This window comes from Aspergillus viridinutans, assembly GCF_018404265.1.
Source record: "Aspergillus viridinutans IFM 47045 DNA, scaffold_7, whole genome shotgun sequence".
In the NCBI taxonomy this organism is placed as follows: Eukaryota; Fungi; Ascomycota; class Eurotiomycetes; order Eurotiales; family Aspergillaceae; genus Aspergillus; species Aspergillus viridinutans.
In genome coordinates, this window is record NW_025091223.1 from 1,300,868 (window position 1) to 1,323,589 (window position 22,722).

A 22,722-nucleotide genomic window follows, 5' to 3' on the forward strand; every position below is an offset into this window, starting at 1 on the left:
ACCGAATTACCTCCCATCTAGAACTTCAGAACGGCCTTGCCCTTGTTCTTACCGTGGAAGATACCCACCAGACCCTCGGCGGCGTTGTCAATGCCGGTGGTCTCGTGCAGGAGAGACTTGAAGGACCCCTCCTTGATCCACTTCTGCACGTTCTTCTGGTGCTCTGCAGTGTACTTGTCACCCATGCCAGGGTCGCTGACGATGAAGCCACGCATATCAATACGCTTGATCAGCACGTTGTGGATGTTCTTGATGGGGTAAGGAGCGGCGTTGTATTGGGAGATCAGGCCGCAGACAACAACACGACCGAAGTTGTTCATGGCGTCCAGGGCGGCCTCGAGGTGCTCGCCACCGACATTCTCGTAGTAGATGTCGATACCCTGGGGCGCCAGGCGGGCCAGAGCATCAGCGGGCTTTTCCTTCTTGTAGTTGAAACCGCCGTCAAAGCCAAGGTCCTTGGTGATGTACTCGAGCTTCTCATCGGAACCAACACTACCAATGACCTTGAGACCCTCGTGCTTAGCCAGCTGACCAACCAGCTGACCGACAGCGCCGCTGGCAGCGGAGACGAAGATTGTCTCGCCCTTCTTGGGCTTACCGATCTCGTAAAGGGAAGAGTAGGCGGTCAGACCGGGCATACCCAGAGCGCCAAGGAACACACGGATGTCCTCAATACTAAGGGGGTTCTCTAGAGGGCGGATGCGGGCAACCTGGGAACCATCGAGGACGATGTACTCCTGGATGGGGACAAAGCCGATGACCAGATCACCTTCCTTGAAGGAAGCATTGTTGGAGCGGAGGACCTTGGCAATCGTCGAGCTGTCGATGGGCTTTCCAAGCTCAAGAGCGGGAGAGTAGGACTTTACGTGAGCCTCACGCATGCGGCCACGCATGTAGGGGTCGAAGCTGGTGTAGAGCGACTGTAGGACAACGCCATTCTCGGGGGCAGGTGTGTTGGCATCATAGTCGACAGGCTCGACGGTAAGGTGCTCGCCGGGGACGGGGTATCCTTCAGGGACTTTCTTGAAGATAAGGGCTTTGTTTGAGCTCATTTTGGCAGTAAGTGTATGAAGTGTATGGAGAGTATTGAGGGAATGATGTGTAAAGAAAGCTTCTAGAGGGGTCTCGATAATAAATAGTTAGTCTGTAGCTACGAAGAGCAGATCTGATTTATATACTGTACCACCCTAATAGCCTAGGTAGCACACTTTCCCAAGAAGATAAAGCGGGGCAAGAGTCAAATTCAACGAGATTGAATAATGATAAATCTGCCTGGATTATCAAGCAGCGAACACCAGAGAAGCTTCTTGAGAAATCAAAAAGATGGAAAGTACCTAGGCAACTCGTCTGGTCGAGGGCTCCTTAGCAGCGGAGTGGCTCCCAGACCAACGTACCAGCCGGAGACTTAAGGTACCATATTCTCATGGGACCAGTCTTCATAGCTGGATAAGTGGAGCTATCGGGGGGATTCGTGTCCATCTCCGACGGGTGAAGGACACGTTCTAGGAAAGAGAACCGTTCATTGAGACTGGCGAGTGGCATGGGTGTTGCGCAAGGATGAACGGCAAGGCGAAACATCATGATTTTTGTACGGAGGTGTTCCCTAAAGCAGCCATGCAGCCACGCCTATGAATATTGGGGATGATCACTAATAATGCAGTTTAATGCATTGCCTCGGCCGCAGGCATCGATATTTTGCTTAATAATAATAATAATAATACTAACTACGACATGGTATGATTATTATTCTGGTCTGAGTCCCTATAGTGAGAAATTAGCTAGATATAGACAGAGAGGTAAGCACCTTAAAGTAGTAGACTATTGCCACATTACCTTCCTAGATGCATTACAGATGAAGTCATAATTCGCGTAAGTTGCATCTCATTGTTGGCATTAGTAAGATCATTGCGTGTTGACTAGCCGCTTCGTTTCAGACTTAACTTGATCTCTAGGTCTAGTAGACTAATCTTCATAGATTCGGTCTTCGTTATTGATGTTGTTCGATAGCCAATCTGGATTATGGATAGTTCAAGAACAGTTCACGCCACATGTTTGATACTAGGACTCGATGTACATCTGCGCCCCCATTTTCAAGGGTTTTATGGAGGAGATGCAGTTCCCAATCACTTGAACAGCTCAAACCCTCAAACGTGCACGCGAGCGCTTGTTCTCTGTCTTCGATCTGGAGTATCAAGTCAACGGTGCATTCGATCACCTGGTGGGAAAACTCGAAGGAAGGACTCCGTGATACAACACCATCATTATCACCCAACCTCGACGGTTGTGCTCCGTAGACATATCGAACTCAATAATTCTCAGAAGTCAGAACAATGGCACTAATCTACTGTCGAAATTCTATTTATCAGAAGATGCCTCCGCAATCTCCTATAGAGACAGATGCTACGGACTCATGCTGTTGTTAATTTTGCGCACAATAGACATGACTGAGAGTCTGTAGCATTGGATAGTAGAATGTAAGTCACACCGTACTTTGACCCGTCACCTGTGCGATCGTCTATCCCTGATGCTGCTGAACATCACCACACCTATCTACATGGTGCTTCTTGGTGGATGTTGTGCCTGAGGCCGCTCGGCCAATCATAATACATTCGCCCAAATCTCACCGCCTGCAGCCTCGAACTTTTTCTGCCGCTATTTTTCCCTTTTCCCAGAATGATTTGAAGTTTCAGACTGTGGCTAATCCTGCATCAGCCAACATTATTCTGAGATTGTTTTCATCTCGATTTTTGTTTTTCTGGGTTTAATTGCTGATATAGAATATCAATTATATCCCTCCTCTACTGATTTAATGATGCTTGGCGCAGTTCGCCGTTATGGCGTTGTCCACGCTCTGCGAGCCTCCGTCCCCCGGGCCCTCTGCAGACCGTCGAATTCGCATCTCTTAAGATGCCAGACTTCTCCCGTCACAGCCTTCCCTCAGTCCGTTCGATTGCTGCATAAGTCGTCGCCTTTCTTTTCATCGGCGTCCGCTCAAGCACAGGCGCAACCTGATGACTTCGAGCCGGCTGCTCCGCAGGAGCCATTGACCGAGTTCGCCGACTTGGCTGAGCAGGGACTGGTGGACCCAAAAATCATTCGCGCAATTGTTAAAGATATGAAAATCAAAACTATGACCGATGTCCAAAGCCAGACCTTGCGTGAAATTCTGCAAGGAGATGATGTGTCAGTATATGCTCTCGCCCCTCAAAGCCCTTTGACCTAAACTAACCGTGCATCTCTTTCTACAGTTTGGCCCAGGCAAAGACCGGTACTGGAAAAACCCTTGCCTTTCTCACGCCGGTATTTCAGAATATCATGAAAGACCCGTCCTCCTTAAAGGGGCTGAACCGGAAGCGGTCACAGGTGACTTCCTCCGACATTCGCGCGATTATCATCTCCCCTACTCGCGAGCTGGCAGAGCAGATTGCTGTGGAGGCTCGGAGGTTAGCGGCTCACTCGGGTGTCATTGTGCAGACTGCAGTTGGTGGCACTCAGAAGCGCGAGGGTCTTCGTCGCATCCAAAGAGAGGGATGCCATGTGTTGATCGGCACTCCAGGTCGGCTCAAGGATGTCCTCTCCGACACTTACAATGGTGTCACGGCCCCCAATCTGTCCACTCTGGTACTGGACGAAGCAGATCGTTTGCTGGATGATGGGTTCTCGGAAGATATCATCCAGATCCAGCGTCTTCTTCCGGACCCCATGAAGGTCGACCGTCAAACGCTCATGTTCTCCGCGACGGTTCCAAAGGAAGTCATGCGAATGGTCCGTCAGACCATGAAGCCTAACTTCAAGTTCGTCAAGACCGTGCGAGATGACGAAGTCCCTACGCATCTCACAGTTCCTCAGAAATACGTTATTCTCAGAGGCTACGAGAATGCCATGCCTGCTCTTCTTGAGTTTGTGACGAAATACGTCGAAGGGGAAAAGGAGAATCCGAATCAGCGCCCGTTCAAGGCAATTGTCTATTTCAACTCAACCGTGCAGACTAATTTGGTCTATGAGACTTTCCGCAACATAGTCGAGCAGCGTCATCATCCGCTACGCCGGGCGGGTGTTCGTGTCTACGAAATTCATTCCCAGCTTACTCAGGCTCGGAGAACACGCTCCTCTGACTTTTTCCGGGCCGCTAAGTCTGCCATCCTTTTCTCGTCCGATGTGACAGCTCGTGGCATGGACTTCCCCGATGTGACTCACGTGTTCCAAATCAGTATCCCCAGGGACCGAGCCACCTACGTTCATCGTCTGGGCCGCACGGCGCGTGCAAATAAGACCGGCGAGGGCTGGGTTCTCACACACCGAGGAGAGCTGCCTGAGTTCGACAAGCAACTAGAAGGCATCCCAATCAACCTGGACAGGCAGACCTTCACGACGGCTGAGGTCGATATGAGCAAGCCCGACCTCGACCCCGAGTCCCCCGCAACTAAATTTATCAAGGAGGTCAAGGAAGCCGTGCAAGAAGTTCCAGAAGACCTGAAGAGGCGAGCATACATGGCCCAAGTTGGCCCCTTGAGAGGTTATTTTGCTCGCAAGCGGGACCTGATCCAGGCCATCAACAACTGTGTTGTGCACGGCTATGGCCTGCCTGAACCTCCATACATGAGTCCGACCACTGCCCGTAATCTGGGACTCGATCGAGTACCTGGTGTTCGTGTTGCGGACAACCGCCGTTCCAGCGACGACATGTCGACCGGACGTGACTATCGCAGAGGCGATCGCGATAACTACGCTGGTAACTCTCGCCGTGACCGCGGGTTCAATTCCGACCGCCGAGAGTCAAGGTTTGGCAATCGCCGCAACGCCGATGATTTCTCCAGAGGCCGCCGACATGCCGACAGAGACAGCTACTAGACCTATTTTCCGTTTCTCAGGTCCAGTTAATTGAGTGAGTCTCACACAGCCGATCCGCTTTGAATTTGACAGAGAGATTGCATTGGGCGGCGTTATACGATCTAACAGGACACTTCTCATCTCCTCCTATGTTTTATTTCACCTGGGACTTCTGGATTGTGGAATGTTCGTTGGGTTTGAATACTCGTGATGATATGGCTTGACTACCCATCTTAGTGTGTATTATAGAGATTCCAATGTGTATTATTGATACTGTTGTTCGCTGTGGATTTTGATCTGGACATAGAGTATGCAACATGTCAAGGAACAATTCTGGCCAAGTTAGATTTGAAAGTGATTCTTTTTATTCAAAATCGGCATAGGACAAAAAATGCAAGTAGAATAGGGTTAGCTTTTACGGACTTCACATCGGTAATTATGCATTCTTCAAAGTCCATATCAAGGTATCAAGTTCAAATGACAAGAGCCGACCAGGGAACAGGGAGTCGCTCTACTAAATGCGACTCTCAGAGAGTAAAAATGCGACAAAAGAAAATCCCAGAGCGCCACAACTATCCAGCCTGCGTTCCAGGCATTGCCAGAAACCCAGCGACCACCCCCAATTTTCGCTGGAAAAAGCACCAAAGCCAGGCAGGTAATTGCCCGGCTTTTTATCGCATAACCCAAACAATACACATATCCCATAACACAAAGTCATAACCCATGAAAAATGAGGTTGCGTCTCATTGTGCCCATGTCTGGCAGTCAGCGACGACAACCCGCAACCGCAATGCCGAGACCTCGGCTGGTGTCCAGGAACCCCGTCAGCGCATTCGGATGCGATGCTCATCACGTTCGAAACGCATCGTCAATGTGTCCGCCTCTGCTCTCGATCTCAGCAATAAGCTCCTGCCTCTCCTGTAGCTTCAAGTGTATGAAGTCCACCGTTTTGCGGAGCACGATGCTCTCGCTCCGGCCCTGGCCTTCCAGCCCCGGCACCAACTCCGTAAGCCGATCGAAGCCCTCTCTGATCGCGGCTCGTCGCTTCTGTTCCGAGGCGATGTGGTTGTTCTTCTTTTCTTGTTCTGTGAGGCGTGGTTTATCCCGGTCAGTCGCTGTGCCTGTGCCTGAGATGGCCGCTTGCTTGGAGGATGAGGGGCCGGTGGGGGTGGTGGAGGAGCGAGTATGAGCGTCCTCTGCTGTTGTGCTTGCGCTGGCAGGAATGGGAGAACAGGATGGTTCGGAGGAGCTGGAGGCGAGGGATGCTGGTGGTTGTGCAGATGGCATGTTGCTTTTCCCTTTTTTTCCCTTCTTATATTGGTGGTGGGATTATTTTGCGATCAAATTGCTGTGACAGGTTGAAGCATGTGACTGTCCTTTTTCATGTGACACACTGAGTGCGGAGGACCAGTGGTCTATAAGAAGGCCACTGAAGAACGAAAACAAACAAACAAGCGGAAAATCAGAAACAGAAATAATGAGTGACAGGGTTAGAGGAATAACTGGATTGGAGTCTTGAGGGTTGTAGAAATCAAAAGCATGTTGAGAGAAAGAGAAGACCGTTCTGGCTCTGGAGGATCCAAGGATCAACAAACCTAGGTAGTAGCGTGCGGAGAATCGATCCCCATAGTCTAGTGTTTCGAACCTCCAATTTTCAGTAGTGTTTCTACTCCTTCTTTCTTGGTCTCACGTTGATTCTCACTAACTAGATAAGTCCTAGCTATTATTTCGTACCCGCTGCACAGTACAGTCGAGTCTCGACTTAAGACACTAGTCGGAAAATAGAAATCCGCGTCGCCGTTAGCCGCCAGATGAGGTTGGCCAAGCCTCTGGGATCCGCTGTCTAGGCCTCTTCACGTCATCGGGACCCTTATCGAATATCTCCCCATACGAACAGACAATCCCGAGTTACTTCAATTTTTCTGTTCTTTCTTCATTGAAACTGCTTCTGAGCAGCTTCCTGTATCTTTAAATTTGTCTTCCTCTATCATCCTGCTCACAACTACTATTCAATCGGACATCGCGGCGTCGATCTATGACTTCATACTAGACAAGCTCAACTTAGGACGTCTGCACTTGATAATAGCCTGATTCAGAATATGAGCACTCATACGCCACTTCGCGGCTCCTGCTTATGCGGTCGCAATCAGTATTCGATTGACATCTCAGATAATGTGACAGATCACGCGCATATATACTTTGACAGCAGCCGGGATCACCGTATGTGTTCCACCCAAGGAGTCATGCCATCCCCTGTGTTCCCCCCAAATCAATGCAAGACTGATATGCATCAGGAAAATCATATGGATCACCTCTCACGGCATGGCTGCGAGTTCCCCTGAGCTGGTATCAATCCCACACCGAGTCTTACTTTCCTGATGAAACCCATGCCACCATTCGTCGGGTCTTTACCCCTCATCATGCACCTCACACACAGCGCATCTTCTGCGGATACTGCGGCACTCCGCTCACATACTGGAGCGAGATTCCGCGAGAGGAGGCGGACTATATGTCTGTGACGATTGGCAGTCTGTACGGCGAGGCTCAACGCATGCTGGAGGACCTCGACCTTCTTCCCGGATCGTCGGATGAAGGCGAAGTAGAGGAGGAAGAGGCCGGGGAAGCAGAAGTGAAAGAGGAGAAGAGAGGCATGACTGTGAGTCCAGCCGAACATACGCAAACTTCATCCGCCCATTCAACAGTGGTCGTGCCTTCGAGGGCTCGCGCGCCTGCCCTGGCTCGGAGCTACCGTCAGGGTACGACGCGGGGTATACCTTGGTTTGAGGAGATGATTGAGGGAAGTCGACTGGGCCGCATAATGAAGACAAGGCGCGGTGTAGGGGTCAGTGATGACAGCTCGACGACAATAGAATGGGAAGTGACTGAGTGGATGGATGAGGGCCCCAGCGAAGGAAGGCAGGCCGGTTCAGAAGATGCGCGAAGCGCCGTGAAACGAAAAAGAGGACATTACGTCGACACCGAAGGACCCGGATCGGCCGCAAAACAAATGTGATGCTAACGGATTTCTACTCACCTTGTAACCGAAAATTTTTGGTGGGCCTTCAATACTCAAGGTATGCACAACAGGAGCATAAGTATACGAAGAAGCTCTGCTCCCCTACCTCCAGATAACAGCAATATGTCCATGTGTCTTGATTTCCATGCTATCATCCCTAGAGTTAGGGTAAGCCTGGGGGCCGACGGACTTGCTGCGTTCCCGTATGTTATGATAAGGTCTCAGAATCAGAAGGTTAAAGAGACAAAAAAAAGCTGCTTCCATGCTAATTGTTTGGTTTCAACTTGCATCTCAAGGAGAGCACTGACGACCTCAAGCAATAAACAAACACAAGTAAGATGACCGTGAATTGGGGGTGCCTGAGGTGTGCTCTCTATCACGTAGTTGCTTTCCCAAATAGGAATCGCCTCGCTTAGGTTGCCTATGCCTACAGTGAAGTGAAGGATATCTTCATCTGCTCTCGCACACTGTGTTCTTTTAAAATAAATCTGTCATTATCTGCATGTCTGCTTGGAAACACTCCATTCCTTTGACCTCCTTGGTAATCATCTTAATATCATATGCCTCTTTGCCTTAGGATTGAGATATCAGCTTAGCTCTCGTTTGGATTCAGAGCAACATTCAGCACCACTGGATAAGTCGTCCTGCTGCCATCTCATCTCTCGTCTTCAGGAGCACCAGCCTTGAACACTTCGTGCATGGTTGTCGTCTTGTGTAGATACTGACTGTGTTCAAACATAGGACAACAAAGGTCGAACAGGTATCCTTCTCTGCTAATCTCCCATTCCTGTGTTTCGATTGCTGGGAAGTAACGCTCCATAAGTCAAACTCTGTGAGAAATAGCCTGTGAGCCGAGATTTTGGCTGCTCGCAAGGCAGTTGGCCACGACTCAAGATGAAGCATGATCCACGTTCAGCAAAGCTGAAAGGGAAGCGCTCAGCTCCCAATCTCAGAACGAAAAGAAGTGCCATCAATATTCCTGCCAGCGGCAGAGCGCGTAAGGCGATCAAGGAAAACTATGTACCAGCTGTTAGGAGCAGAGCATCAGCACCGAACTTGAAGCAAGCTGCAGAGGAGTCGACCCACAAGCCCCCGTCCCCTCCCAGCCAGGCCTCCGAGAGCCAGATCAACGAATCGAATGGCAAGCAGGATGGGGAGTCCAAGCCGAAGGAAGCCCCACGATTTATGCTGTTCACTCCGGCCAAGATTGACCCTGTCGAGTATCGGCCACCGCGTCAATATACAGGTCCTGCTATTCCTAAGATTATGGGGATTGAACCGCTTTTCTTTCGGCCAAAACCGGTCGAGATCAAGAAAGAATCACGAAAAGAGAGGATCCTGAAGGAGATCAGAAAGAGGTATCAAGTCAGGAAAGCCCGCGTGAGAGGCGTCGTGAAGAATCTTAGGAATATCAGAGCGCTCAGGACGTTGCATGCGCTGAAGACTTCTGTAAAGGCGATGCGTAAGGATGCGCAAGAACGGCTTCTCGAGGTACGTGTTGTCAAGGACGTTTGTTGTGAGTTTCAAGGGGACGCTGAGTGGATAGCCTACAGTGCAAGCCAATTTATCATATCAAGGAGATCAAAGAGCTCAGGCGAGCCTCGATGTTCCTTGGTCTACCTAGGCTTCAGAAGAGACCGCTGTCAACTTTGTCTGTACGTGGATATACCTGAGGACTGTGACCAGGGAAGACTCACTCTCAGAAGATAGGAAGTGCCATCACACTGGGCGACTGTCGAAGATACTCTGAAATCTCAGTATACAGCAGAGCGACTGATTCTCCGAAGCTCGCAGAGCTTTTCCCAGAGGCTGGCACTAGTACAAATGTCGAAGATGGACCCGGCCCTACGATAGTGAATGAAGACGAGGACTGCACAGTGCGCCAGTCCCTGTTGTTTTTCTCAGATGTGGCCTCTCTTATTCAAACACATCCAAATTTCAGAAATTCTGGCGAAGACATCACCCAAACTGACACTTTAGCAACCTCTTCCTCTTTCCTTCAGCACCAGAATAGTCGTCCATTTTCACTCTCTTCATCCATCCTTCAATATCACACTTCTCCCAATAACCTCGACGAGGTTTCCCCTCGATCTTCTTTCTCAGATAATTCTTCTGACATAACAATCACTCCACTAAGAATCCACAAAAAAGCCAGCATGCCACCTGAACCAGGTTCGGCGTCAAAAGATCCCTTTGTTGATTCTTCGACTGGTGGCAATCACACCGCAGACGACCCTAATAACCCAGTCTCTGAAGGTAAGGCACTGCTATTTCCATACTCATAACTTTCTTCATCTTTCCATGACTCTGCAATGATGCGGAAGAGCTCCTATCAGTCTCTTCAGCCACCTCAAGCCTGTGGTAGCTGAGGAGTAGCTTAATGGGGACCGTCGTGTCTTTTCCAGCTATCAGCGACTATAACTTATATTTAAGATGCTAATATGTGTTCGTACGCAGGTGTTGTGGAGAATACAACAGATAACGCTGCATCCACTGCAAAATCAGACCAGGACAACACAATCCCTTCTGAGTCTGCAAGACCCGAGGCTCTCAATCAAGGTACGTACGTCCTTCTCACTTGAAAGCTCTTGCTGACATTGCAAAGACAAGAACACTAACAAAGATACACCTCGACACGCAAGCCATGGAACCCGTATCCCTGCCCCGGCTTCCCAGAAGTTGGGCACTGGAGGAAGCCAACAGAAAGGCACCCGAGTGACTTCTGAGCACCGCAGCTCAATTCCTGTTGCGGTCCGCAAGGTTGGCACGGAGCATCAGAATATGCCTGAAGGTGGCTCTAGTGAACACGAGGCTGGTGAGACCCGTGTCACTGAAAGTACTCGCGCGCGTCATGTGTCGCCTTTTCAACATCAAATCAATACTCTGTGGGGGTATATACGAGATGAAGACATAGCAAACGAGGTCTCTCGCTACTCGTCCACATCGTCCTCCAGTGGAGACTGGGATGGTGAGCAGGATGATGAGGACAAGCTTGAGAGGCCCACCGGTTACACTGGCGATAATCGTCGGCCATTCGAGCGATCTGCTCAATGTTTCTACGGACCACGTCTGCAGATCGCGGCGTCGGCGGAAAAAGTTATCATGGGCACCCCAAAGCTGTCTTCGAAATCGTCCCCTGATCTCAAAAGAGACGACCCTCGTACTGCTACACAGGGTAGCCCTCACGACGCACGCCTCGGTGAGCAGAGTTCCAGATCGGTTGAAGGAGGTCATGACGCAAAGGCCAGCCCTGCTGGAACGCCTGAAGCTTCTCGGAACTTTTGCCGCCCCCGGCCTTCTCTTGAGAATATCTCCAGAAGGGACTTCAGTGGACGTGAGCTTTCTATTCCAAGAAAGCCTGTGGGTAGCCCAAGCTTAACCGATCTCCACAATCCCAGTTCGAGCGAACTTCAGGGTCAGCACGTGGTGCCTACGGTGCCCAAGATTCCCGATGAACATAATGCGTTCTTGAACAAGGACAAACCTTTGCCTGAACTGAAAGCTGGCCTTATCTGTAAGGGTACTGGCCAAGGAACAAAAGAAATCACCGGGTCCATGACTGGTGGTGGTCTTTCGGCGCATGCGAGGGTCAAGAGGGTAGCAGCTGCTGACAGCCCGCATCCCACCCGGACGTCCTCTCTACAGTCGATTCCCGCTAGCCAAGGAGAGTCTGCCGTGACTACTCCTCGAACTCCTAGTATACCACACCCAGGCGGCGGAACAGATTTGGGGCGGACTGTGACCTTCGACGATATTGTGCCGGAAACCAAAAATAGCGCACAGCGCGGAAAAGGCCGGTTCCCAGACTCGAGGAGCAATCGCATGCTTGACAGCTTCCGCAACATTTTCAAGCATAAAAATGCCGCTGATAAAGCACGTGTGAAGAATGAAGAGAGCACCGACGCTGCCGTAGAAGAGTCTGGAGACCAGGCTCAAAGCGGCGCAGTCGTTCGTGCTAATAAGGATGTGGGTAAACTGGAATCGGCGACGACAGCCTCCAAGTCGCGAACCAAGTCCCCCAGACTGCCCGAACGAGCTGGTTGGAGCAAGGGTGCTCGCAGCATTAGTGCCCCTATCCATGTCTCTCCCGGAGCGTTCCCGACTCCTACTTCCTCATTATCTTCCATCCCGGCCCTTTCGCCACGTGTCTACGAGGAACACCATACTCCCTCATTTGCTAGGCCTACCAAGTCAACGCGTACTAGAGCGGCCACAAACCCTAGGCTGCAAACCCCTGTTGCTGCAGATGGCCGCTCCCGGAGAACTTCAGCGATGGCAGCTTCTACTGGAAGCCCTCAGCGCTCGACCCGTGTTCCTCGTCATCTCAATGCAGTCACCGGCTCCAAGAAGGCATCCCAGGCCAGAAATATCGCAGAAGAACAGGCAGCGACCTCCCAGTCTCCAGGCCCTGCTTCTTCCCAGACAAACCATGCCTCAAATGCAGATTGGTGGAATCTTCCTAAGGAGCAGAAAGATGAGGAGATCTCTGCCTTCATTCCCCAAATCTTCCGAGAGATATGTGAAGAGACGGACAGGGATAAGAGAGCAGAGATGCTTCGGGTAAGTCTCCTTGCCGTCGTAGAGCTCTTGTGACTGGGCCCTTTCGCTAATGATGCGCACAGGAAACTCTCTCACTCAAGCATCAACTGGATACTGTGAACAACGCGCGTGCGGTTGTTACAGAAGCCGAGGAGACGCTACGCAAGAAATTGGAAAAGAAAACCGTTGCCGAGCGAGCTCTGTACGAGAAGTTCCTTCAAGCTCGGACCAAAGTCGCCTCTTAGAGCGTCAGCTTATGACTTGCACGACTGATGACGATTACGGAGTATCACTTTCACCTGATTTCTGTCTTATGACTGACGAATGAATGAGCAATGGCATTTTTTGCTGTCTTGCGTTTTTGATACCCTGGCCTCGGTCATCGTTGAGCCGATTCACACTTCTCTTTACTTATCTCTTTGTCGACCTTCATTCAACCCTAACTCAGGCTGCATATGATGGTTTCCTTTTCGTTTGTGGTTTCAGTTGCTCCTTCTGCTTGTCTGCTTCTTTGATGTTTCAACTGGGCAAAAAAATCAAAAATCACAAAAAAAAGGCTTCTGTCTGAGTGAACACTGCAGCCCATGTCGTCTTGTTTTTCTTGTTGCTTTCAATGATGAATTAGAAAAGCCGCAAAAACACTACAAAATTTGAAAAAAAAGGGCGTAGCCCTACAAAAGAACTGATCATGAGTAAATGCCTGCCTCATCTTCCACTCAACGAGAAGTGTAGTTGTGCTTCTAAACTGTTCTAAATGTGATTCCCCAAATGAATCGGACTGATGCCCTCTAGAGGCAAAAACACCTATGTTCCTCACGCAACAAGATAGACGGAGGCGACTTTGAGGGCACAAAGGACAAAGAGTCTCAGCTTTGTAGCGACTTGTCTTTCCTGAGAAATAAACATCAAGTCAGAACTACAAAGAATTGTTATGCTTAGGTTGTTCATTCAAGTGGCTTGTTGCATAATGCCCTGCTAGCCAAAGGCTTTCAAAAGATTGTGAATGACCATTGACTGTCAGTGTGCAACAGATCCTTCACGTCGCCCTCTTCTTACCCAGTACTAAAAGTGATAATTACCAATAACCTCCCAACTTCCTACTCTTGCTGCATCAACTCGTCCTGAACTTTATCCTTCGGTATTCTCCATAACAAGCATCATGCGGAAGGAGCGTAAGAATCAGCGTTACCGGGTAAGTCTGTTCTTTCGAGTCTTTTCTCAACATCATCGAAACAATCCTGCTATTAGAGTCTCTTGTGTTTCGAGTCGCTAACATGGCCGAGTGGCAGCCAAACAACTTTGGCAACACGATCAACACGATCAATTTCCCAGACCAAATGAGAGGCCGCACCATCGAGCGATTCCCACCCGTCCCCGTGCAAGACGCAGAACGCTTCTCTAGAGATCCCAGAGTTCCGTTCATGTTTCCTGAGGTCGCGCAAGCACCAGTCCCCAGACCTCGCGTCAACGCGTTCAATAACCAGCCTTTGCCTTATCAGCATCATCAGCCTGTGAACACCTGGGTTCCAGGGCTTCCGGGACCGGTCAATACCGGCCGGCCCACCATGATCCCGCCCAACACAATGATGGCCACTCCACCTGCTGTGTATGCGCAGCCAGGACCTGTCATGACCGGGCGCCCCGTCATGAATCCTGCTCACGCAATGATGAACAGTCCCCCTCCTGGTTATGCGCAGCAAGAGCCTTTCATGGGGCCCCATCCTGCCATGAATCCAACTCATGCAATGATGACTACTCCTCCTCCTATTCTTGCGCAGCGGATGAGGGAGCAGGTTAACCAGTACAAGATGATTCTGCATGACATTCGCACGGCAAGCGGACGACTGGTAAGTTCGATCAAACTTGTTGACTCGCTCCTTCAATCGGTTATTTCGGCTCCTTTGGATACTGACATGTTGTCGAACGCTAGGAGTTCGAACCACCCCGTTTCACACCTCACCCGAGCTTCACGGATTCGCCTCCTCCAGAGGTATACTCGCCGTCTTCAGAGGGAAAGAGTCCCAAGGAGGTTATGTTCGCCGAATCGACTCCGGCCTCGAAGCTTCGTGGGGATGCGCCTGAGTTTGTTCCTGGTAGACCATATGAGGGTAAAAACCAGAAATTACAGACTGAGCGGGGATGGATGATTGTTTCTAGCACGTAGCTTGGGTGTTTCTCCTCATCGACATATCGCAAGAACTTGACGATGTCGTGAACGCTTGAGCTGTGCCGTTGAAGGTCCTGAATCGATTCGGATGGCCCTTTGTCCATATCAGGACTGTACATTGCATGAGGGCATCTATTTAGCAGTCCTTTAAGGATATTGAGTTGATCCAAATGCTATGAAGACATTTCTACTCTTCCCTGAACTGGCGTCCTGAGGGGGATTGTTGAACGGACATAAGGCCGAGTGGAATATGTAGGCTTCAGTGACCGTTCCATATATTTGCCGACCCCCATGGGCTTGAAGTAATTCCCTTAACTTCTGACTATTCCCTTGGGCCTTGAGACCAGAGTCAAGGTATAGATCCGAAGTTCGAACCAGATCTGCCTAACGGAGCGGGCCGGCCATCAATTTTTGTTAAGGTCTTGGCTTTACCCTAGAGCTTCCGAGACGTTGTCGAACTTTTTCCGAGACCTTGCCGAACTGCAACCCGCCCTTTTCTGAACCATAACAACATCTCAAGCTCACCACCCCCAAATTGTATCCACTTGTTGTTGCTAAAACGTCGACAAAATGTCAATATTGTTTGATTTCTACCTTCCTGGCTGCTCTGAACTTCTTCGCCCTCTCTTTGCCCATTAAGGTAAGACCACACACATCCGTACGACCGTACCATCTACCGAAGGCTCAGAGGCTGCATCAACTTATCCGAGAGGCTGAGGTTCTCGGCAATCACTAGTCCCTAGTTGCGCTATGGTATCAATGATCTGCAGGCTTTCATCCTACCGTGGAATGGTCTACTGGGCGCACGGCTGTGATTTATGCTGCCCGATTGCAGATCTATTGATTCGAGCAGGTTGATTTCGCTGACTTGGCGAACCATGTGCCTGCACGTCAGTGAGATACGGTCAACAAAGCGAGAGTCGAACGACTCGAATCACACCGACAATGTCGTGGGTCGAAGTGATTCGACGGATATCCCAATTAACAAGAGTCTATTATTCAATATGGATGTGATATTTGCCAATCGATCAGCCAACGACCCAGCGATTCGGTTTGTACAATATGGCTGAGCTGAGGAGGTTCATTTGGCTAGTGAAATCGTGCAGTTATTCAATGAGCCTGGGCTGCATCTTCTTGCATCTGGACGAGGTCACACTGCGTGCAAATCGGGATTTTTGTCAGCCAGCCTTGCCACTTATTCAGAGATGAACCGGGACACTGCAGCCTTTTACGCTCTTCGGAGATAATAAAGCAATGGATTCCCGCTGTTGTGTTATGTTATCTCACATTGTTGCATTTGCGCTGAGTTGAAATCTGTTCAGTCCTCGACATGGGCTCCTTTCGCGATGGACTGGCTTCTCTAGCCCTGCTTCTGTTATGCTTTGTTTCTTGGGGATCAGCTAGGGTAGTGCGCTTCAAAATCACTCTGACATGGGAGGACTGGGCTCCAGCTGGTATTACTCGGAAGATGATTCTCACCAACGGCCAATTTCCAGCTCCGCCATTGTACTTGCGACAAGGGGACGATGTTGAGTTTATGGTGGATAATCAACTTCCGTTTCCTACCGCAGTCCACTTTCATGGTAAACCTATTCAATGACAACAATTGCTAGACAATGCTGACACCTCTCACCTAATAGGAATTGACCAAACGGGAACGCCTTGGTCCGATGGAGTCCCTGGTCTTTCACAAAGACCAATTCCGTCCGGCAGCAGTTTTCTTTACAAGTGGAATGCTGGACAGTATGGCAGCTATATGTATCACGCTCACAGAAGAGGGCAGATTGATGATGGCTTATACGGAGCGATTTATATCCGTCCTGCTGACGCAGTGGAGAAGCCCTTCAGGTTGATAACCAATTGTACGCGTGAAGTCAAGGCCATGCGTCGAGCTGAAGAAAGAACAACCCCCATACTGCTAAGCGACTGGCGCCAGTTGATATCCGAGGAGCTGTGGCGCGCGGAAGAGGCAAGTGGACTAGACGCATACTGTGTGAATGCGTTATTAGTCAATGGAAGGGGTTCGGTACAGTGTCTGGACCGCCATACATTAGATCAGTATAGTGCGGCAAAGTGGGCATTTCTGGGAAATTTTTCGCTGACTGATATTGGGTACGTGTGAAAGGAACACGGCACTTCAAGTTATTGATTTGGAGCTGACTTTCCCAGCTGCGCGCCTCCGACGAGTCCACTGCTCCAAGGAAGCTTTCCACATAACTTTAGTGCCATTCCACCGACAGTGTACTCTGGCTGTACGCCGTCTCAGGGCTTGACCGAGCAACTCCTGGTTGATCCACTCGCTTCGTACGCCAGCTTTGACCTAATTAGTGCGGCTGGTGTGTCAACACTCACTTTCTCAATCGACGAACATCCCATGTATATATACGCCATCGATGGAAGATATATCGTCCCAGTTCGAGTGGATGCCGTCACCATTGCCAACGGAAACCGTTATTCAGTCATGGTGAAGCTGGATAAACCGGCTGGTGACTACACTGTGCGTATAGCGAACGCCGGAATCAACCAACTTATTAGTGGCAATGCAAGCATGCTTTACAACACGCCTTTCAAAGCTCAACCACGTCCTTCACAGCCATCAATCGACATCACCGGCGCAAACACAACAGCGGACGTCGTGATATTCGACGAGAGTATGGTGATCCCTTTCCCTGTGGAGGTACCGGCGCAAGAGGTTGCTCAGACCTTCTTCCTAGACGTCGCCCGGTTTAACGCGTCCTACCGCTGGGTGCTTAGAAACTCAAGCTTCCCGCTCTCCGTGGAGGAATCACCTCCGCTTCTGTTCAATCCCTCCGCCGCCAAGCCCGACCTCTCGATTTCAACTCGTAACGGGACCTGGATCGATCTCATCTTCAGAGTGGTCGGCCTTTTACAGCCACCACACCCTATTCACAAGCACTCGAATAAGTTTTTCGTCATTGGTCAAGGAAATGGAGTCTTCAACTATACCTCAGTGGCCGAGGCGATGAAGTACATTCCGGAAAGCTTCAACTTTAAAACCCCGCAGATACGGGACACATTCGCAACGCCTCCCAGTGTATCTGGTCCCACTTGGTTGGCGATAAGATATCAAGTCGTGAATCCTGGAGCATTCTTGATTCATTGTCACATTCAGGTGCATCTGAGCGGCGGTATGGCGCTAGCAATGTTGGACGGCGTAGATAGGTGGCCCGTGGACTTTCCCGAGGAGTACCGGCTCGCTGCCTCGGGATCATAGTGATAGGGATAACATATTTTTGCGCTTGGATGTTATGAGCTCAGGCTTACAGCCACATGAAGGTAGTTTTCGAGACGTCCGGTAGATACATGATCGACGAGAGATGATAATATAGAGCGTGGACTGTCTTGGCCAACCATACCTCAGGCAAGTTGATAGATACCCCGCACAGGTTACTCCTTACTTGTATGAGGGATCCACCTCTATTCAGTCTGACATCCGTAACTCCATAAGTACTCAAGACAGTTAACCTGAAAGTTGAAAACAGAGCCACAGTCGTGTGATAGTCTAAGTGATAACCTCGGGAAACCGTCGAACTTAAGTTCAACCCCACACCTTGGCTAAATGGGGGTCGTGTGGGGTCGTGCACTCCCCTGAAATTTCAGGAACCGAACCACCATGGCGAGGATTCCCCTCTTGAGCATCTCGATTCTATTGTGGTCATGGTAGCAGTGAGCACGATCTTCCATCTCGATAATTTATTCTCAACAGCCGCGATAGCTTTACCCTAGCACCTGCAAGGCTCAGACCATACACCGTGACCGGCCTTCTCCGCTGTGCCCGCCGGTGGTACCACTTGCTCGCACAGCTTACTTATTCAGGAACGGGTTTCTGCATCCACAACTGTGCTTGTGCGACCGACCGCTTTTGTTCTTGAATAACAGAACGGAAAGACTATTGGTTCATCATGGTCTTCTGTGGGAAACCCAGCAAAGGATGCGGCCAATGCCGATCGAGGAAGATCCGGTGCGACCAGGAACGGCCTGCTTGTTCACAATGTCTCAAAGGCAACCGGGCCTGTCCCGGCTACCGAGACGAGCTGTCGTTGATGTTCCGCGATGAAAGTCAACAGGTTGTCCGGAAGGCCCGTAATAGTGCCGCTGCGCGCAAGTCCAAACAGGCGAGGAAGGCCAGGCGCACCCTTTCGCCGAGTGAGAGTAGCCCGGAGTCTACATCCGGTGCGACGACGGTCTCGGTCAGCCGGAGTAGCGATGTAATTGACTTTGGCGATGAGAGTCCGGTGCAGACTGAGTTGATTGAGCGGCAGCCGCTGACGAGGATTCAGCCGTCTCACCAGACCACGCAGGATGAGGCGGTTTGTTACTTCCTTCAGTACAACCGGTGGCCTGGGTTTCACTGGATGATAGATCTGAGTCCCGAATTTCTTGCCAGCACGGGATTTTCTGTGAGCCAGGAGGCTATGAAGGCGAGTGTCGGTGCTGTGGGGACGGCGATGCTGGGACGGGTCCGACAAGACACGTCGATGATTATCGCTGCTGGAGCGGAATATGGGTACGCTTTGCAAATGTTAGCGTTCGCTGTCTCGAATCCAGCAGAGGTGAAAGCCAATTCGACACTGGGGGCGGTCTTGATGCTGGCAATTTTCGAGGTAAGTGCCTTGATAGCCTTTTCTTCCGCGCATGAATGGCTCAGACATTATTTCAGGTCGTTACCAGCCGGACAACACAAAATATTGAAAAGTGGACAAACCATCTTCGCGGAGCCGCGGCTATTCTTGAGCTGCGCGGTCCAGAACAAGTACAGAATGATGAGGGTCTGAAGCTGTTCGTCCAGCTGCGGTTTCAGATAGTAAGTGCTTTCGCTGGCTCCTGCGGCTTGACGTTTCTTCCTTCAAATGACAACTGACACTCGCAGATTACGAGCTGCTTACAGCTCAGCGTACACGTGCCGCCATCGGTGCTCGAATGTGCACCACTTGGCATGTTTCTCCGCCCACAGACAGAGGCTTACGGTGATCGCCTGATTTACATCATAGGCCAGTTGGCCAACCTCCGCGCCGATGTCAGACAAAAGTGCATGACAGATAATCAAGAGATCCTAACAGCTGCCTACGATATCGAAGCAGAATTGCTAGCCTGGCTTGCATCTCTTCCTCCAGACTTTTCGTACAGCACCGTCGAGAACACTTACTCTGACGACGTGTTCAAGAGACTCTGTCGTGGCATACTCCCATACAACAACCAATACCATATCTACAACGATCTCTGGATCTGTCATACATGGAACCAGTATCGCTGCGCGCGCATCATCGTCTCCGAGATCATACTGAGCTGTCTGCGGCGACTGTTTGTTAAGTCAGCGGGCGCATCCGCTGCCAGCGAACTGCAAAGTCACTGTTTCAGGATCCGCAGCATCACGCGGCAGTTGGCTGCGGACATCTGTGCCAGCGTACCCTACCATTTTGGCGTTGGAAGCACAGGAGAGAGGCAGATAGGCTCTGTCCCCATCAATGAGAGCCACACCGCAGGTCTCGTGCTACTGTGGCCGCTGGTAATGGCCGGCGCAACCGAGGGGAAGAATCACCCTTTGCGCAAGTGGGGCATTGACTGTCTGCGGCTCATCGGGCACGGTATGGGGATCGATCAGGCTCTTGCTTTGATTGATGTTCTAGAAACCGAAGCGGGGGTCTTTGACGGCGTGGGTGATGACGGAGTGCTCATCGAGGAGAAGAGCTCCGCCATTGTGAAGAACAAAGTTTTGGCAACTACTTGGAAGCACTTGGAGGCTGAATAATTGCTTCCTTTATGAGGGTGATTTGATTGAACCTGGGTGTATAGTTATGGGCGATCTGGCGTATTGGGTGCATTATCATTCTGTATCGTCAGGCGCCTTATCAGATGATTTATGCTGTACATGATGTAACTGACACATTCATATACATAATACATCTCATCCATATCTCATAAGCTTAGGTAGAAGCCTTCTGGTGGACTGCACACTCTGCTTTCATTTGTTCCTGAGGCAGCTACACAGCCTTGCCTAACTATGGTTGCGGGAGGGGCAGTGCTGCAAGGCACTCCATAATACGGGAGCAAGGGTTGCTGTGACTAAGTCATAATAATTGACTACACGACTCAGCCTCATTGTATTCTGGCACCTCCTTTATCTAACTTGGCTAGCAGTTCGTATCTTGTCCCTGAATCCGGGGTTTAGCCCTTGTATTACCTTCTAAGGCTTGATCCTAGATCATGACTCTCTAAGCTCAGCCTTCTAGCCTGGCGCATGGACAATTTTCTTTGTGGTAATATAATGACAGGATAGACTTAGTCTGCCTTGTATGCCTTCCTTGTTCATGATATTAAGGGTCATGAGTAGATATAAGAAAGTAGTATTCGCACCTGTGCAAAGAAAAAAACAATGAGATCATTAGTTGACAGATCCATACAACTGTGGTTGAGACTGCCTGTCTAGTCAGTTCTGACTTCATTCACAACCAAGGAAAGGCATCAGACTTTCCCTCTTTGTGGAGCCGATTGCATACCACGAGCATCATCCAGATTCCCAATCTCGATGCCGCTTCTCTTTGGAAAATTCAAGTCTCGATCTCCTCCTCCCCCTCCTCTTTCTCCTGGTGAATCTCTCGCCCCGGAATCACTACAGCACCAGCTTCCACCCGCGTATACTGTCAACGACACTCCAGAAATCACAATGGGCCATCGTCACTCCCGAGAAGCAGGCAGTTCAAGCACCTCAACCTCAAGAATGACCACCTACCAAGGAACCAGGTCTACTCCCAACAAAGGAAACACCTACGTGCAAACCAGAAACGTCGACGTCTGGTCTCCGCCTCCCTATACCCCGCAAGCACCAGCACCAGCAGCACACACACCCGGCTCGACGGCCTCCTTCACCAGCAGCACAGGCGATACACCCTACGCCTTCCTCCGCGAGTTCGACACGATCTTCGTGGTCGACGACAGCTCCAGCATGCTCGGCGCGCGGTGGAAAGAAGCCGAGGAGGCCCTGGCCGCCATCGCGCCCATCTGCACGCGGTACGACCAGGACGGAATCGACATCTACTTCCTCAACCACCGCCGCGAGGCAACGGCCACTTCCACGGGCGCATACCACAACATCACCACCGCCGCGGATGTGCAGGAGATCTTCAACAGCGTGCGGCCGCGCGGGCCAACGCCCTACGGGAAACGGCTGCTGCAGATCCTGACCCCGTACCTGCGGCGCGTGGAGAAGATGGCGGCCGCGACGGATGAGGATGGGAACCTGCCGGATCCGGCGAGGTTTGTGAAGCCGTTGAATATCATTGCGATTACGGACGGGGTGTTTACGGATGATGCCGAGAGTGTGATTGTTGAGGTGGCGAAGCGGTTGGATGCTTGTCGCGCTGTGCCGTGGCAGGTGGGCATCCAGTTCTTTCAGATTGGGGATGATGAGGGGGCGAGGCGATATCTGGAGGATCTGGACGATGAACTAGGGCATATGGCGCAGGAGGATAATCTGAGGGATATTGTCGATACGGTGCCGTGGAAGGGGAGCCGCGGGCAGACGCTGAGCGCGGAGGGCATCCTCAAGTGCACGATGGGTGCGGTGCATAAGAAATACGATAAGCGGAAGGCGTTTTAGACAGATTGGTGGCTTTTTTGCTTGAGATTGCTACGTGGTGGCTCTTTGCTTTTTATTCTGGTGTCGTTTCATTAGCTTGAGGGCGGCTATTGTGTTTCCAGCTTGGACTTGGCGCACCTATCTATACGTCTACCTTTACTCCTAGCAACGTGAATCGAGCAGGCAGATTTGCCATGGTTCTGATTTCCCAGTCTAGGCTCTGGCCAGGACATTCCAGGAGAGCTAGCAGGCAGACAGCTAAGGTAATCATTCCCAGACAGGCTCATTCTTCACATGTGAAGAGAGTAGACTGAAACATGCCACAGTAAGCGCCAGGCTGTTCGAAGGTGAGCACGGTCCTGTTCATACTGAACTGGCCAAATTAATCGAACCAAGTCGGTGTACATTTGAACACTTACCAAATATAGGTAAAAGGAAGAGTCTTCCGTACTCGTATTGTCCGAAGTTTTGGTTGAGTCCATTCAGCCGCCCCTAGACGGTGGATCCATCCGCCGTCTCTGGACTATTGAAGATGATCCATGGGAAACAAGATCACGATATTCTCCCGACTCA

General features: G+C 50.6%; 10 protein-coding genes across 10 annotated transcripts; 8 read left to right on the forward strand and 2 right to left on the reverse strand.

Moving 5' to 3' along the window:
* Nucleotides 1-17: 17 nt before the first annotated feature.
* Nucleotides 18-1,052, reverse strand: Aspvir_008933 (MDR family NADP-dependent oxidoreductase; the record flags this gene model as incomplete). Its single annotated transcript, XM_043272087.1, has 1 exon — nucleotides 18-1,052. The coding sequence occupies one exon, from the start codon at nucleotides 1,050-1,052 to the stop codon at nucleotides 18-20; it is 1,035 nt and encodes a 344-aa protein (XP_043128022.1).
* A 1,757-nt stretch (nucleotides 1,053-2,809) lies between these two features.
* On the forward strand, nucleotides 2,810-4,851 carry Aspvir_008934 (uncharacterized protein; the record flags this gene model as incomplete). The annotated part of the gene is made up of 2 exons (XM_043272088.1): nucleotides 2,810-3,183; nucleotides 3,249-4,851. 2 exons carry the CDS (start codon nucleotides 2,810-2,812, stop codon nucleotides 4,849-4,851), a joined length of 1,977 nt encoding a protein of 658 aa, XP_043128023.1.
* An 828-nt stretch (nucleotides 4,852-5,679) lies between these two features.
* Aspvir_008935 (uncharacterized protein) lies at nucleotides 5,680-6,117 on the reverse strand (the record flags this gene model as incomplete). Its single annotated transcript, XM_043272089.1, has 1 exon — nucleotides 5,680-6,117. The coding sequence occupies one exon, from the start codon at nucleotides 6,115-6,117 to the stop codon at nucleotides 5,680-5,682; it is 438 nt and encodes a 145-aa protein (XP_043128024.1).
* An 812-nt stretch (nucleotides 6,118-6,929) lies between these two features.
* Nucleotides 6,930-7,843, forward strand: Aspvir_008936 (uncharacterized protein; the record flags this gene model as incomplete). Its single annotated transcript, XM_043272090.1, has 2 exons — nucleotides 6,930-7,050; nucleotides 7,125-7,843. 2 exons carry the CDS (start codon nucleotides 6,930-6,932, stop codon nucleotides 7,841-7,843), a joined length of 840 nt encoding a protein of 279 aa, XP_043128025.1.
* An 897-nt stretch (nucleotides 7,844-8,740) lies between these two features.
* Aspvir_008937 (uncharacterized protein) lies at nucleotides 8,741-9,700 on the forward strand (the record flags this gene model as incomplete). The annotated part of the gene is made up of 3 exons (XM_043272091.1): nucleotides 8,741-9,337; nucleotides 9,400-9,501; nucleotides 9,557-9,700. 3 exons carry the CDS (start codon nucleotides 8,741-8,743, stop codon nucleotides 9,698-9,700), a joined length of 843 nt encoding a protein of 280 aa, XP_043128026.1.
* Nucleotides 9,701-10,002: 302 nt separating this feature from the next.
* On the forward strand, nucleotides 10,003-12,630 carry Aspvir_008938 (uncharacterized protein; the record flags this gene model as incomplete). Its single annotated transcript, XM_043272092.1, has 4 exons — nucleotides 10,003-10,102; nucleotides 10,304-10,405; nucleotides 10,452-12,406; nucleotides 12,469-12,630. 4 exons carry the CDS (start codon nucleotides 10,003-10,005, stop codon nucleotides 12,628-12,630), a joined length of 2,319 nt encoding a protein of 772 aa, XP_043128027.1.
* A 1,029-nt stretch (nucleotides 12,631-13,659) lies between these two features.
* Nucleotides 13,660-14,549, forward strand: Aspvir_008939 (uncharacterized protein; the record flags this gene model as incomplete). Its single annotated transcript, XM_043272093.1, has 2 exons — nucleotides 13,660-14,232; nucleotides 14,316-14,549. The coding sequence occupies 2 exons, from the start codon at nucleotides 13,660-13,662 to the stop codon at nucleotides 14,547-14,549; spliced, it is 807 nt and encodes a 268-aa protein (XP_043128028.1).
* A 1,333-nt stretch (nucleotides 14,550-15,882) lies between these two features.
* On the forward strand, nucleotides 15,883-17,787 carry Aspvir_008940 (multicopper oxidase; the record flags this gene model as incomplete). Its single annotated transcript, XM_043272094.1, has 3 exons — nucleotides 15,883-16,135; nucleotides 16,193-16,664; nucleotides 16,722-17,787. 3 exons carry the CDS (start codon nucleotides 15,883-15,885, stop codon nucleotides 17,785-17,787), a joined length of 1,791 nt encoding a protein of 596 aa, XP_043128029.1.
* Nucleotides 17,788-18,475: 688 nt separating this feature from the next.
* Aspvir_008941 (Zn(II)2Cys6 transcription factor) lies at nucleotides 18,476-20,322 on the forward strand (the record flags this gene model as incomplete). Its single annotated transcript, XM_043272095.1, has 3 exons — nucleotides 18,476-19,177; nucleotides 19,234-19,377; nucleotides 19,444-20,322. The coding sequence occupies 3 exons, from the start codon at nucleotides 18,476-18,478 to the stop codon at nucleotides 20,320-20,322; spliced, it is 1,725 nt and encodes a 574-aa protein (XP_043128030.1).
* Nucleotides 20,323-21,099: 777 nt separating this feature from the next.
* On the forward strand, nucleotides 21,100-22,170 carry Aspvir_008942 (uncharacterized protein; the record flags this gene model as incomplete). Its single annotated transcript, XM_043272096.1, has 1 exon — nucleotides 21,100-22,170. The coding sequence occupies one exon, from the start codon at nucleotides 21,100-21,102 to the stop codon at nucleotides 22,168-22,170; it is 1,071 nt and encodes a 356-aa protein (XP_043128031.1).
* Nucleotides 22,171-22,722: the final 552 nt, after the last annotated feature.